This window comes from Elaeis guineensis, chromosome 2, assembly GCF_000442705.2.
Source record: "Elaeis guineensis isolate ETL-2024a chromosome 2, EG11, whole genome shotgun sequence".
In the NCBI taxonomy this organism is placed as follows: domain Eukaryota; kingdom Viridiplantae; phylum Streptophyta; class Magnoliopsida; order Arecales; family Arecaceae; genus Elaeis; species Elaeis guineensis.
In genome coordinates, this window is record NC_025994.2 from 90,133,751 (window position 1) to 90,150,722 (window position 16,972).

At 40.7% G+C, this 16,972-nt stretch overlaps 1 protein-coding gene across 1 annotated transcript; it reads left to right on the plus strand.

Moving 5' to 3' along the window:
* The first annotated feature begins 9,255 nt into the window (after nucleotides 1–9,255).
* On the plus strand, nucleotides 9,256–15,039 carry LOC105053989 (protein NRT1/ PTR FAMILY 2.13). The gene is made up of 4 exons (XM_019845916.2): nucleotides 9,256–9,484; nucleotides 9,585–9,802; nucleotides 12,453–13,033; nucleotides 13,998–15,039. The coding sequence occupies exons 1-4, from the start codon at nucleotides 9,331–9,333 to the stop codon at nucleotides 14,887–14,889; spliced, it is 1,845 nt and encodes a 614-aa protein (XP_019701475.1). The 5' UTR covers nucleotides 9,256–9,330; the 3' UTR covers nucleotides 14,890–15,039.
* Nucleotides 15,040–16,972: the final 1,933 nt, after the last annotated feature.

A 16,972-nucleotide genomic window follows, 5' to 3' on the forward strand; every position in this document is an offset into this window, starting at 1 on the left:
TAGATTCTGGTAAAAAATGCAGCAAACAGGTCGTCCACATCGGTCTTCGGTAGTTGGCCAGTCCCCATCAAAAGGATAAGATTCGGGTAATTGGCGTTGATATAATCTGTTTGGTACGTTCCCTTTTTTGGTCTAAAGTTGATAGGTATGGTCAACCACATCACGAGTTCGAAAGCGCCTTCTATAATTCGCGCACCGACGAGCTTTTAAATTCTCAATCAAACCATGTTAACAGATACACCATTCAAGCCACGCCCAAGACGCCATCGCCATCTCCATCTCCACACGCTACGGATGGAGCCGCCGACTTGTAATATATCACTCATCGGCACCAGTTGTGTCTTCGCATTAATGGTGACTTCCGGGTAGGTCACCGTCATTTGAATATCTGATGGCAAAAATTCTGGGAGTGGGAAAGCTCAGGTTCATCAATCCACCAGCCATTGGTCAATTTGACAATGATAGGTGATTGGGGAAGATAGGTATATATGGCCGACGTGCCCTACTTATTAATTTTTGTTGTCATGATTAATTCGATGGCATAATGTTGTATGGAAAAGATGATTGGTTATGGCATGAGTGATGCACGAATCTAACCCATCCACTAAATATCTGGATCAGTGATATCTCCATGTAAAATAACACCATGCATGACGCATTTACACGACTAAATGGGGATGCATTTGTGGAGCATTGTGTTTGTTGTGAACTCACTGTGGAATCTTTTCCACTGTGAGCTCGTGAAGACTAGTGTCTATCACTGAGCTATTTTCTTGTTGACGAACATATTCTCTTGAGCTGGATCGCACGCTAATTTGTTGGGCACCTCTTCAGCCGTGAGTACCAAACAGCAGGCACGAGTGGCTGGCAATTATTGATGCGGCTCATGAACATGTATTTGACTGTCTTCTAGCCCAATCAAACTTGGAAACAGTTGTTAGCTAGTCAAACTTATCCAAATTTTCAGATTCAAAATATAATTCCAAGGCGAAGTAAATAGTCTCAGGTTGTGAGGCAAGACAAGTTTGTGTCATGGAAAGGAGATGGTTACGTTGATAATTTTTTTTGATAATTTCACAATCTATTTATTCCTTTTTTTTTTTTTTTAATGGTCAGGTAGGTTGGTTCTATTTTTCCTTCGAATAAAAAAGAAGAGAAAAGCTCCACCTATTTTGTAAATTAAGAAAATAAAAAAAAAAGTACAAGACCATCCTTTCTCAAGAATGAGACCAGAGGTAAGGGCGAAATAAAGATATTATATTCTTAGGTTTAAATGAAATTTAGAGAAGCAGATGGCAAATATGAAGTTTGTTTGGGATCATGTGCTTATTGAAATTTATTCGATTAAGTCCATCCGAATGTGGTCCACACTAACATACATCAGGATTTATTTTATTTAGTTTAATTTGATCTGAATTTTAATTAAAGATAAACCTCCAATAAAATAATAAAGATATACTTAATGGTTACTATAACAAACTTAAACTATATAAAACTATTGTGGATAACGTCCATTATGATTGATTCAAATACTACGAGTGAGGTATATATATTATAAAAGAATACTACGGGTAAGGTATATATATTATAAAAGAATACTTCTTATAGATTTGATCCGAGAGCTTGTAAGGTCCTTCTTCGAAGTACTGAAAGTTGGGATTGAAAAACCAAAATGCTACTCGTGAAGAGAGATGAACACATCTAGCTCCATGGTATTGCTTCCTTATCGAAGAATATCCTTTGCTTCGAAGGATATCCTTCCATTCTTTTCCATCCATCTAAAGTGTCCATGAGAAAGCAATGACGAATGAACCCATGATGCGCCAGTGTAGGCGCTTGGTAGAGCTTGTCTTGTCCTCCATTCTAATCATGTTGTTTTAAGTCGTTCCTCTCGATCATCTAATCCTTAAGAGATTTACCGCATTATGCCAACACCATTGAGTAAATTTGCAACTTATCAAAATATAATCAATCATCTCTGAGTTGGATTTACAAAATGGACAGGCAAACATAGCGCTCCACCCTTTCTTTTTTAACCCCTCCCTTCTGTTTACTTTGCCTCTTAAAGATTTTTTCGTGGTGCAGTAGCTTTCCATGGCTTCAGTGAGTAGACTTTATTCTTGGCTATTTGTAGGGATGATGGTACGAAAGATGCGGGATTGTCCATCGTCTGAGACTTTTTTTCACTTGTACCTCTCCATGTCCTTTTGGTGAGAAATGGTTTGTTGAAATCTGTGAGGATAAAATTCTGACTTCACCTTCCTTTTTTTTTATCCCTGCATAATATTTACCAATTAACAAAATTCTATACTGGGAGGAAATAGGTTTGCCACAACTGGAAAAAATTTTCCAGTCTGTCAATCTTTGCCTTGGCCATGAAGGAAGGTAGACTAGGGACATAATAAATAGGTACGAATGACAGATAAGAATTTATCAGAGTAAGTGTGAAAGTAGCTGGCATTTGCACCCGATAGCCTTTGTTCAGATCTTTCAAGCAAGGTATTCCACTCTACCTTATTTAGGGCAAGAGGGGTGACGGGGGGAGCCCTAAACAACTGATAGGGTAGGAGCTCACTGAGGCCAATAAGGGTGCAGTATCAGAACCTCGCCCCATATATACGAGCAGGCTCTTTCTAAAATTTACTTTTTATCCTAGATGCCATTGGAAATGCTAAGAATTTGATTTCAAATGTATGAGTTAATGGGAGGCCCCTGCTTCACAGAAAAAGTATAACGTAATCAGCATACCGAAAGCTCAAGTCCCCCTATTCTACAATATGGTCCAAGTCCCTTGATAAATCCATGGCCGCAAGTTCTGTGTAGTATCTTGGTGATTATGTCCCTTAAAGATTAATTAATGAAGTATGGGATATGGGATCTCCTAGTCTGAGTAGATTCTGGTATTGAATCTGGATAGGGGTTGTATCTTTGTCGCCAAAGAAGGATTTACTTTCCTGTGTGGTGCGGATGATCCAATAGTGGATTTGAACGAAGGAAGGTGAATCCTTATTTTGCATGAAAGAATAACCCAAGCCCATGGAATCCAGTTTCCAAGTTGTCTATTGGTCAAAACTACCATTTTCCCTGATTGTGGGATGGTAGAGATCTAGCTAATCAATTTTGCACCAGGTCCTCTCCGCTGTAAAGAGGTACGAATGAAATCCCATTTGATCAGTTTGTGGAAGGCTTTCTTGAAATCTAACTTGGAAAAGATTCCCTTCCTTTTTTGGACAAGGGGTTGGTTGAGTCTTAGGTGTGGCAACTTGTATGAATCTGGTGTTAATAATATATATCATGCATTAAATTTGTTTAAGGTATGTCTGGAATTTCAATTCTCAACCAACTATAGTCATATTTTATTTGATTTTGATAAAAGTTGGCTTGTGTATTGAGTTGTTCAAATTAAGTTCCAAGGAAAAAAAAAAAAAAAACTTGTCAAACTAAACTTAAAATTAGACCTCATCAAGCTCAACCAGATGGAATGGGACCTAAGCTTTAATCTATTAAGCTTTAATTTAAAGTATTAGGGGAGCTTCATGAGAGTCAACCTTAAAGAACCTCAGTCCAATGACCCCTCAAGACTATTGTCCGATAGGCAAACATCATTCTCCTTCCCTAAACCTAATTAATTCAAATCCAATCGAACTTTGAGAGGGACACCAATATAACGCATTAACAAGAAAAGGTAGCGCGTGCACCAGAACGACTCTTAGGAATGGTGGGTGAAGTCCCTTTTTATAAACGAATAAAAAATAATATCATAACTTTAAAAAATTGGACCACATCTTGATACTCTTAAATGGAAACTCTCAGATGTCTCCGTCCGGAAGCTCGAGTCTATCCAGCTCCAAATTTTAATTTCTTCGTGTACGCAGATTGCACTCCACTTGCTTTGTATCTGATCTATTTTAGTCATTAAATTGGCTACCCTACACCCGTACGCACTGCGTCATGTCCTTTCGGCCGCAGGCGAGGTCGAGCTTCTTTTCTAAAGCAAATGCGGCACTGCAATGCAGGTACAGAGGCCCAACATTGGACTTCCATCGCTGATGGATTGATGTCCAACCTGGATGGCTCGGCAGCATGTGAGTTTGGATCTGCCGAGTATTTATTTGGTCTCGTATTAATTATTTATTAATTTTTTTTAAATATTAATATTAAATTAAATAAATTAAATAATATTTTTAGATTATATTTTTAGATATAATTATCATAATAATATTAGAGTCGATCCAGTCTTTAGCCCATATAAATTATAGATGGGATCCTGAGTTATTATACTCGTATTGGACAACAATAAGAACCAAAAGAGGAATCCCAAGTGGCTCTGGACTTCATCCCTGTAGTCCTCTCGTGGTCTCAAGCCAAGACGGCTGCCATGTCTTGATTTCATGTGGTCAGCTGCTCCAAAAGAAAGGAGTGCAATGGTTCAACCGAAGATGCGGCAAAGCTGTCTTCCCGCAATTAAAATATGTCAATTAGACTGAGATCAAGCCTGGCGAAGTGGAGAAGCTTCTAATCTCACAAATAAGGTTGACTCCCATCTCCTTGATGTCAAGAATGACTGCAAGCAAATCACCGTGGATTCTAATTCTATTAAGCAAATTATTACAGCCAGAAGCCTGGACCAAGCAGCACAAAGTTCAGCCAAAGAACAAAAGGAAGATGTCATTGTAATGGAATCCGCAAACCACCACCATCCTCATTGGTTGTAAATGATGAAGCCCGCAATGAAGGAATTAGCGTGATTGGACGGTCTAAATTTATTTTCAGATGGCCTGGATGAGTGGGTTCTGAAAAATAGCAAGTTGCTAATGGGCTGCCATATTAGCAACTGAATAGGAGAAGAGTTTAAGTTCTTACCATTACCATTAAAGCAAAAATTGGTGTGAGCTAGTATAGAATTCCATTCCTAGCACTATAAATCAAACCTATGTTGCTTGTCCGTTTTTTTTTTTTTTTTTTTCTTGGTAGGAAGCTTGTCCAGTTGTAAAGCAGGAGTAATATTGCATTTCACAAGTAGATGGGGATCAAGAAGGGTATGTGATTGGGATTACTATTGGGGCCGGGGTTAGGGTTGGGGCGACAGTTCTTGTATTTGTAACTATATTTTTAATAATTAGTTCAATAGGTTTATAATTGTAGTAAAACCAATTTTTTGTTTGTTTCCCCTTTGGGGGAACGTGAGACGTAAATGGTTTTTGCTATCAATATAGTATTTGTTAATTATGTCCCACCGACTACTTTTTCTGTTGGGATTTAAATCTATCATAAAAAAAATAATTCTACAACTTTTCCGTATTTAGTTATTCTAGGACTAAGTTGACTGTAAGTCTAAGTACTACAAAGGATGCAGTTTGATTTAGCATTCGCTTGATTAAAATATATCAAATTATTGAATAATTTGATAATTTTTAAAAATCATCCACCTGAGAATATGATTGCAGAAAAAAATAAAATTTAACATATTTAACTCATAAAAAAATTAATCTAAATAATAATATAAAAAATATTATTATATTTAAATAGAGATAATTTATATAAAAATAATATCTAATTTTCAACAATATCATTCAAAAAATAATTCAAATAATAATATTTTAAAATTTTTAAATATTGACATGAGCTAATAAATATTTTAAGGTTAATTATATATTAGAAAATATATTTCTTATTATAAATAAATTTTAGTATGTTTTGGTGTGTAAATAAATATATTAATTATTAAGAAATCTTATATTATATTTATTGATAAATAACAAATATTTTAATTATTCATTAGTAGTATTTACTAATAAATGCATTAATATTATATTAAATATATTAGTATTTATAAATATTATTAATAATAAATATATCAATATAATCAAAATTAATTATATTAATATAATTAATATAATATAAATGAGGGTACTTTCGTCAAGAAATAATATTTTTAGATTATCTCAGTAGTTTATTGGGAATCTAATAGTGGGAAAACAAATGTCATCTTTATCTTTTTCTCTCAAAAAAATAAATATAAATTTATCATTTATTTTACTATATTTTTCATCCATTTTTTATACCAAATATAATATTTTAATATAAAATTTATTTTTATATATCATATTATCTCCAACCAAATGGCGCTCATAAGATTTTTGATCAAATTTACAATGATCTAAATAGCATAAATGATCATCTCCTGTAATCGGGAGTGACAGTTGTAGATATCCAAATAGATCTTGTTGTGGTTATGGGTCAAGAGGTCGGATCTCCGCATACGTGAGATATTGTTCATTTTAGCTTATAACTAATTTTGGGCTTCAGTGAGTCTTAGGTTTCAGTGGACCTTAGTCAATTAGAGCCTCACAATTTTGTCCTTTAAAACGCATCTTACGTGGAAGAAAAAATTCTAATCTATATAAGTCATACTCTCTCTTGACTCTAACCGATGTGGGACTAAAGAAGCCCTTTCTACACCACAACACAGCCCTTCAGTCAAGAGGAAGTATGTGTGGATAGGAGGCTTCCCACAGACAGCTCCAATGTTGCAGTTATGGGTCAAGGGGTCGGATCTTCACATACGTGAGGTATTGTCTGCTTTGGCTCATGGTCATCTTTGGGCTTCAGTGGGCCTTAGGCTTCAGTGGGTCTTGGTTATTTAGAGCCTCACGATTTTGTTCTTTAAAAAGTGCCTCACGTGGGAGAGAAGATTCTAATCTATATAAGCCATACTCTTTCTTGACTCTAAGTGATGTGGGACTAAAGAAGCCCTCTCTACAGTTTGGTGCCTGCTGAGCCGAACAAAATCCGTAATAATCCAAAATATTTCGGACAAATTCCAAAATTGAAAATCGAAGATCCATCCGAAGATCTTTGATATAGAAGGCTACCTGGTCCGAAGGTGGGTTATTCATCCGACCATCGATCCTAGGGGCAAAAAGTTGAAACTGCTCCAGGATACAAAACTGCTTTCAGAGCCGTTCAACATCTGATCCCGAAAGTGAAGAGGACTCCACATCCATACTCGATTGGAATTCATCAGTCAGATTCTCCGACCGATCTTCCCGAGAAGGAGAGGCCTTAGCCATGAGAACAACTATGAAGAAGACAAAGACTTTAGAAGAAAGGGAAAAAGACTCAAAAGAAAGACGAAGTTGATCTGAAAGTTGGGAGCGATAACCTTTGACGTTGGGATAACAATCCGGCAAAGTCTCAGCAGCAAAAGCAGTAAAAAATAAAAATTTGGTTGAGAGTGACCCTATATATAGGATCCCTCAACGATTGAGATGAAGGCGGTCAAATCAAAGATCTACAGATGATGATACGTAGCAACATTTGGATCGATCATTGATCGGACGATTCGATGCACCTCCCTTAGATTGAGCCACGTCATCTCTATCCACGTGAACAATTCCGATCCAATAACATTCGGACATGTGGAACAAATCTACTTGTCAGAATCCTATCATCAGATGTCGAATCAACTTTCCGAAATGGCGTTTGACACTGACAACTGATATCGAATCGTCCGATCAATGTGACAGACAGCTGTACCTATCAATACGATAAAATAGTCGATTACCCATTTCTCGAAGAAAATGGCATCAAAATCAGGATTCGATGTGATAAAAAATAACTCTCTTCGTCCAATGTGACAAACTACGTGGTAATATATACGTCGACTTATCTTAGACTTGAGAATGGAGAACAACTGTTGGGGTAAGTTAATCGACCCTCGACTCAGTTCAACCGACTACCGACTCTGACTCAACAACAGCCGACTGATCGGACATACAACTCCGACTCTACATCGGCTGAATATGCGGTTCTGATTTTTCATCGACCAATTGAGTGAACCGCACCAACCTATTACCGGCTGACCGACTAATGATTCGACTTTTATCGACGACAGCAGACGACTTAGACCATCGGTATAACAGAATTACTAGCCGATGATCGCTCATGAATTCTACCGACATATGATTGATTCTACCGACATATGATCGGTCAATTTGCTCAACATACCATAACCGTCATGAACAGTTACTGGCCGCATATCACGACATGATTAGTGAAAATTAACAATCTACTACGTGATTATGGTCCGATGATTTAGTGTCATAAAATACGGAACTACGTCCGATGGTTACGAAAATCTCATCTATAAAAAAGGGATAAGAGAAACAGGACTTGTAAGCTTACGCTGGATCAAAATTCTGCTACTGTTTATATTTAACTTCTGTTCATCAATTTTCTCTTCTGATTTAGATATTAAAAAAATTTTATCAAATATAAATTTAATTTATATAAATATTATTTTATATATATTTATTTTCAATGACAAACGATAAAAATTGACCGCATCATATATACCAATATGCTATTGAGCTTCTTTATTTGCCCCTCTCTGCATCTCTTCTGCAGTTTTTTACCACATATGTGCATCCCTAATAAAAAAAGTTCTACCATATATAAACTACGTTTGTCATTATTGGAATCTATTCTTTTTTTGGTATTATGACGGAATATGGAGGAAGTAATGTACTTTCCTCATTCAATTTAATTAATTAAAATTAAATATATGATTGGAATCTAATTCGATATCTAATTTTAAATATTTTGAAAAAAAGTTTCCACTTGTACTATGGGCGGCCGATTCTTCACAACACTCTCTGACTCTCATAGGGAGTGGGAGCCAAAGAAACGTGCGCAGGAGAACCCTTCTTATTTTTTTTGATAAAAGAGAAACCTGTTCCGGGGGAAGGTTTCGGCACTGTAGACTCCTCCAGTTCGCGCCCAAATCGAAAACGCCCACCCCCATGACTTGACCGAACGATTGCAGACTCGTCACCACGTGGTGTGTCTCGCCTCTTTGGGGCGTTTCATTTGGACAGCGGTTGTAGCTTTCGAGCGCGTAAGAAGGCCTCGCCTTCCTTCGCGCGAATCCAGCGTTGGATCATCAGCTCTGCGCTTTGGATACGTTCAGAAGGATGATTGACGGATTCGGATCGCTTTGCCTGCTGTGCGGAGGGTGATCCAACGGTGGATTCGAAGGAAGGAAGGTCAATCCTTACTTCAGCGCGAAAGATACAACCCCAATCCGTTCCATTTCCCCGACTCCCAGTCCTCGCCCAATTAATCCTAGTTCTTCTCTCTCTAATAAATGATCCCGGCCCGGCCCCACTTTTTGCCTCCCACTGTTACACGGAACACCACTCCAGGATATATATATATATATATATACACACACGCACACATGTACACCTCACTCCGAGGTATGGGTGAACTCGGAAAATAGATCAAGATCCGAGAGAGAGAGAGAGAGAGAGAGAGAGAGAGAGAGAGATGAAGAAATCCTGGCGGAGGTTCTTCATCGACTGCTTGAAATGCTCGCCCTCCACCCCGAAAGAAGTGGTGGCGGTGGACGGGGAGGATAATAATGTCCAGGTGGTGGAAAAGAGGAAGCCTGGTGGCTGGAAATGCATGCCCTACATCATCGGTTCGTTTCCAATTAATACCTGTTCTTTTTTCCATTGTTATTACGATCGGTTGTTCGATAGATGGATGGAATTAGTAAGGGGGAAATTATATGGCGATAGGAAATGAGACGTTCGAGAGGGTGGCGTCCTCCGGGCTGACGGCGAACTTCACCGTGTATCTGGTGAGCAGGTACCACATGAAGCAGGTGGCAGCGGCCAATTTCGTGAACGTTTACAGTGGGGTGGCGAACTCTGCGCCGCTGCTGGGGGCCTTCATCTCCGACGCCTACTGGGGCCGCTTCCGCACCCTCGCCTATGCCTCCGTCGCCTCCCTCTTGGTATGTACGCCCCCCCCCCCCATCCTCCTCTCGCGCTCTCAAATTTTTATTTCCTTGATATGTACACCTCCCTCTTGGTATATCCGCCCCACCTCCATCTTCCTTTCTCTGCCGTCAGAAAGAGGGGTGTGAGAGTACGGACGGCACCACCAACTAGACCTCCACTAGGGTAGTGTAACGGCAATGTTCCGAGGTACTCTGTGTGGGGAAGAAATCGATCCTGAGCCGTTGATTTCAGACTCCGGGTTTGATTGGAGTGACGACTTTTTTTTTTTTTTTTTTGAAGAAAATTGGAGTGACGACCTTGATTGACGAAACGACGGACTTGCGCGTTTTTGTTGGGTGTCGGGACATGGGGGTCGGGTGATACGGTTCGGCCAGCATATAGGTCACTGAAATCTAGTTTATTTACTTGTAAATCTTCAACTTTTTCTCAGATTTTAAGAAGTTAGTTCCTCGTATTATATGATATTATTCGCGCTTCCTTTTAGTCTGCTTAAGCTAAATGTGTCTTAGATCGTTTTGATTGGAGGAACACTTCGTAATTTTTGAAATTTATATACTAATTATAAGCATATAAAGTAATGAATGTATGTTCATTTATCTATGATTGAATAGATAGGCAAGGAAAGAACTTGTGTTCGTGATGTAAGTCAAGAGGACTGGTCATAATATAATTACAGTAGTCGGTTGCGTGGTTAGCCTGAAGGTTAATGAGACTGCAGAAATAATATGCCAAAAACTGTTGTGTGCACTTTTTCATTTACCAAGATTCTGACCCACAAATTGAAATAGCAAAATTAGATTTAAAAAAAATACAAACCATGTTTTTTTTTGTTTAAACTCTTCTTTGCATGTTAAGTTGCTGGAAAACATGTGAAGGAAATGAAGCCTCAATAGAAGTTCCCTGCATCCTACCCCCCCACACACAAAAAAAAAGAAAGAAAGAAAAAAAAAGGAAGTTCCCCGTAGTCATGGGACTCACGGGATCTGGTCTACCAGACTAGGAACAACTGAATGGTAGACGTTAACTTTATTTGTCTTATATCCTTTAAAGCGGCACTACATTTGGTAACTCCAACCTGCTCTCCATTTTACTTTTCCCCTTCCTATTCGATTGACCGTTGTACAAGGAAAGCCTTAAATTATTTTTACTATATTCGTGGCGCAAATGATACGGATGCTTTTCCCCTCGGTAAGATTAACGGAGACGCCCCTGCTGCGCCGGCGCATTTGGTGTGATTTCATGATGGGTGATGGAACATAATAGTAAAATAATCCAGTTCTGTTTGAGCTGTGCAATGTTGAATTATTATAGAAGACATATATAATGCTATAATATACACCCGCCAGCTCGCAGCTTTTTGTTTTTGGTATGTCCGCTTTTTTTTTTGTTTGTTTTGAATGCGATGTAAATGTCCACATGAAAAAAGTGGTTGGAGTAGGTTCTTTAATGTAGTCATGCTGGTTTAAATAAGAATCCATACGGGTCCAATCAAACACCCAAGTTCTGTCAGAGTTCGGCTGATTCAGGACTCTAGAGTTTTTTTTTTTTTTTCTTTTTTGTGGAAGTAAAGGAGGAGCTGAAGCTGTATTAGAAAAAGGAAAACATGAAAGAGAACCACGAACCCAAGGAAGAAGTAAGAGAACAAAACAGTAAAACAAAAGATTACATAAGACATACAACGACTATTGAGAGCAAAAGCCCGTAAGGAGGACTTTAGAGTTTGCAATAGAGCTAACTTTGTAGAGCCAATAATTGGCTACCTAAAGGAAACATGTTCGCTTTAACAAAAAAAAAAAAAAAAAAGGAAACATGTTTGGAAAATATATGTTTGTGTATAGTGTATTGCTAAGGATCATTAATTTGGATAACATTTAAAACTAATTCAAAAAATTTCCTTGGTTTAGGGGTTTATAAAAAAAGAGTGCTGTTACAGTAAGATCAAGGGATACAAAAGACGAAATTTGATACAAGTGCTTAGCTGACCTGATGATCCAGCAAAAACTCACATTAAAATCAAACATCATGACAATATTATGTTGGATTATAATTAGTATATCATTGAATATATTCATTAATTCTTCTGTATTGTTTAGAAACTGTCCATATTAAACGTTTCTTGGTTCTCCTGGCTGAACTAAATCATTTAAATAGTTTTGAACGTTCAATATCTACTTATAATTACCCTTCCTCATAGCTTGGTTGCATTTTAATGATTTGACCACAAGGTACACATGTATTTGTTTGTTCTTTTGGGAATATGTTTTTGTACAATCTTAGGACCAACGATATGTTGTTTCAAAATTATAGTCTCACTCTACTCAACAGTCACATGTACTTGAAACCATTTTATTCAACATATATATAGGAGTGTTGCTAAAGCTCCCAACAGCTCACATGCCCTTCAATTATTAAAATGATATTAATGGAAACTTTAGGGTGACTCGCCTGCTTAAATTCCAAATTCTTGGCAAGGAGCATTTAATGCATCATATGCTCCAGAAGTCCTTTCGATACCTATAATTACCATAAATAAAAACTTGTGCCCGATGATATAATTTCACTGGATTTTTTTTTAATAAGTCTTTTAACCACTAATGGATAATTCTATTAATCTAATCATGACGACGGACAAAAAAACTACAGGGAATGGTGGTCATGACCCTCACGGCGGCGATCCCCCAGCTCCGGCAGCAGAGCTGCAGCCCCGCAGCCGAGCAGGCAGGGCAATGCGAGGGCCCAACAAGGTCCCAGCTGGGCGTCCTCATCCTCTCCCTCGCCCTCATGTCGGTCGGCTCCGGCGGCATCCGGCCGTGCAACCTGCCCTTCGGCGTGGACCAGTTCGACAAGACCACGGAGTCCGGCCGGCGCGGCCTCGCCAGCTTCTTCAACTGGTACTACTGCACCTCCACCGCCGCCATCATATTGGCGATGACCTTAATAGTATACATCCAGAGCAGCATCAGCTGGCCGGTGGGGTTCGGCATCCCGGCCGGCCTGATGGTGATTTCGATAACTCTGTTCTTCCTTGGGATGAGGCTCTACGTGTACGTGCCGGTGGAGGGCAGCGTGTTCTCCGGCATCGCGCAGGTGTTTGTGGCGGCGTACAAGAAGCGGAAGCTGGAGCTGCCAGCGAAGGACGATGTGGTGGGGCAGGAGAGAATGCTGTACGACCCGCCGACGGTGAGCCATGGGGTGATGAAGCTTCCGCTGACGCCGCAGTTCAGGTCAGGCTCTTGGCCGTTTGCTCGGATTTTTTTTTTTTTTTTTTTTGATTTAAGTGCAACAGTGGGTGTCTCGGGACTTGGGTGTTTACTTTCCCGGCAATTCAAGTTGGGTCCTTGGGGGGGGTTTGATAATTGATATCCTAGAGGTTCCTAGATTTGTGTAGTCGAGCACATGGTGCGTACGGACTAGGGTACGCCACCAGGGTACGTACACTATGGTGTGCCCTGTGGTGGTCCAAATATCAGGACTTGCCGTGCCTAGGAATCTCTTGGGACAAACTTCTACCAGAAAATTGCCAAATGCCAAGCAATGAAGCTAACAGTTGCTGAGTGCAAAGATACAGTCTTAATGGTACAGGCTTCACTTGCGTGTTCCAGAGAGAGGAGCAAGCAACCAGGAGGGGAAAAGTGAAACAAAATTTGACGAAAATTTTTATTAATTGTAGACAAAATCCTAAGCCACCTTTAGACGAGCCTCAACAAAGTTGACTAAAAATAGGAAACCTGTCTAAAAATAAAAAGAAATATGTTAGAACTAAAGTCAGAAACTAATACTAGTTGCGAATGAAAAATTCAACGGAATTTTGATCAGAAACCCCCGAAAGTCCAATATCGAAATGCTGAGGACTGGGATCTTCGGCGACGAAATTGTGGCTCCTACGAGAACCATCTGGCATGGTGAAACTAGTTATCATTCAAGTCCTAACCATGCTTAAAAGAGTACAGACTAGTGTCTATTTGGGAAACATTATGGGAATATCAAAGGCGTTTTATGAAATAAAGAAAACCAGTGGTAATTAAGTAAATTTGGGTTGATAGAACATCACTGAGGTGGATGCTGCGTCGATCTCTGTTTGATTCAACAGCTAGCTAGATTAGAGTGTGACTGCTGGCAGAAACAAAAAATCGAATGTGGTGGATCCCCAGATTGTTGAACAAATCTAGTCGATCTCGAATTTTGCAGTTTCTTGAACAAAGCGGCGGTCATATGCGAGGGAGATACGAAAGAAGACGGCACCCCGGCGAACTCATGGAGGCTATGCAGCGTCCAACAGATAGAAGAAGCAAAATGCCTCATCCGCATCCTCCCCATCTGGCCCGCCGGCCTCTCCTGTTTCGTAGCATTAGCTCAGCAGTGGACTTTCGTCATCCTCCAATGCTTGAAGATGGATCGCCACCTGGGCCCACGCTTTCAGATCCCCAGCGCCTCCGTCCCCATCGTCGCCTTGCTCGCCCTCACCCTCTTCATCCCCATCTACGACCAGCTCTTCGTCCCGCTGGCCCGGAGGTTCACCGGGATAGAGAGTGGGATCACCCTTCTCCAGAGGCAGGGAGCGGGGATCGTGATGGCCGCCTTGTCGATGGTGGTGGCGGGCGTGGTGGAGCGCAAGCGGCGGGACTCGGCCGTGGCCCACGGCGGTCTCTACGGGTCGTCGCCGCTGTCCGCCGCGTGGCTCGTACCGCAGCTCGTTCTGATGGGCGTAGCGGAGGCGTTCAACGCGATAGGGCAGGTGGAGTTCTACAACCGGCAGTTCCCGGAGCACATGCAGACCATAGCGGCGGCGTTCTTCACGTGCAGCTTGGCCGGGGCGAGCTATCTGAGTGCCATCCTCGTGTCCGCCGTGAGGAAGTATACCAGCTGGTTGGAGGACGACAACAACATGAATGCCGACAGGCTCGACTACTTCTATTATCTGATAGCCGTCTTAGAGGTGGTGAATACCCTCTATTTCCTGGTTGCTGCCCATTTCTATCGCTACAAGGGTGCTGCTACCGAGGTGGAACTGAAGGAAGTAAGGGAGGCGAGGGCGGCCACTCAGGCACAGGGGACGACTACTGGTGAAGGTATATGTTAGGAAGGCATGCTGCTTGGTGTAGCATATAGTCATCGCGGTGTTTTTACTTTTTTTTTTTTTTTTTTTTTCCTTTTCAAGGTAATGGCATAGCCATCGTTGGGCTGTATAAGTGATTTCAGATTCGGACAAAATTTAAAAAGTTTATCAGAAGTTCCAGAAATTCATATAACGAAGAAATTTTTTTTTAAAAAAAAAAAAACTTTCTGACGTATTTAAATAAGTATAAAAGAGGCAACAGTAATATATGATAGCCAAAAAAAAAAAAAAAACAGTACGAGCAACAATATATGGTACCATTAGTTTGTGATATATAAAATTTTTGAAATTAGCGATGAATAATTTAAAAATAAATTGTAAAGTTCATGCATGATTTAAGAATAATTGGAGTACTTCTGGATTGTTTTGTTTTAAAAGAATAATTTGGAAAGCGGCACCCCGGAAGGACATCATGGCTGGGTGGCGTGGAGCATTGCAAAGGAGTTGCGAGTCTCCTGCCATGAAATGGAGTGGCAACCTGTATTAGAAGAGAAAAAGGTGGATAAAAAGAGGATGATGTCCAGGGAGAGTGGAAGGATTTGTGTGCTCGTGGTTTTCGGCTCATTCCATCGTGAAAAAGAGTCCAGAATGAAAAAATAAGTCCGAAATTGTAGTGGGCTAGGCCCCGTGCTACAATGGTTGGGTGCATGCGTTAGCTTTTTAGTTTGCTAATCGTAATGCCTCCTTCCCCCTACACGTTTCCGGATCCATTTAAATTGCCATGGCTGGCATTGTTATGTCGATTCGATCCTTCGCCTTTTTAGGTGCAAAGCAATCAACAATTCAAAATATCAAAAAATGAACACTACGGGCATCAACGACCACGAGGAAAGAAGGCCGAGTACCATACAAGTACGCGCATGTAGCCCAAAAGGAGGCCTAACAAGTCCGAAAAACAGAAAGTCGTAACTCCACCAAAGGAGCAAGAAAAGGACATCGATGCCCCAACATGGGTGTGCGCGTGATATATGCACCTCCTCTTTCCCTTGCGTCAACATCGGTGGAACCATGCCCTCCTCGCTTCCTCGAGCAGGACGCAGAGCGCCCAACCAGAGCCATGGCTCCGGAACCTACGAGGACATTGGCACACAACGAGAGCGGGAGGAAAAATCGTGTTGAAGCAGGCGCCGAGGAAGGAAGAAGAATGCTAGAGCAAGACGTTTGTTAATTTTGGTGAAGTAGCAGAACTGAAAAGAAAAACATGGCCGCAAGCAAGGACGCTTCTGACGGCCAAGGAATCAGGCCAAGAAGCCAGATCCGTCCAAAGCACAGAGGCAGATTTCCTGGACTTTAGGTCTCTAGAATGGGAGGAGAGAGGATTCAGGTGCTGTAATACCCAGGCTCAAACAAACTGGGCTGGTCCTGACAAGGGGGAAAAAATAAAAAAATAAAAAAAATAAATGTACGAATTGTAAAGCATTGGACCAAACAAAAAAAGAGGCCGGCACGTGCTGTGCTGGACGGAAGGGTTGGACTCCATCGGAGGCCTCTTCCTTCTCCCGATCAACTTCCGGTCGGAGTCGAAAATCACCATCAAAGAGGAGTTGAACTCCTCTCCTCCAGTTCAAAATTTAAAGGGAAGAGGGCTTCCCTCTCATTTCCATTACATACCAAGGCCCAAACCGGAGGTTCATCGGAGTTTTGTTCCCTTCTTCTCTTCCCAGGCCCTTCATTGTGCTCATCGGACGCATGATCCAATCGCCGCTGGAATCTGGATAAGATCCTCTGATTTTCAAATTAGTTTGGTTTGCCATCTACCCTAGCCCATGGAGCTCGATTTTTCGACCGGCAATTGCCGAATTTTTCCTAGAAATTCCTACCCCTGTTTTCCCTGATTTCCTCCCCTTTCTTTTGATATTTCCAGTGTCGGTAGCCATTGCCGACCCCGGGTTTGAGATCCACCAGCCAATGTCGTAGTCTCAGCTGTTACCAGCTAGAGCCATGCCGGTGGTGATCCATTGTTCCAGGAATAAACGGGGGGAAGAAATCCCCTGTTTCATCGTGAAACCAAAGGAAGAGAGAGAAAGAAAGGAAGAGAAGAAAAAAA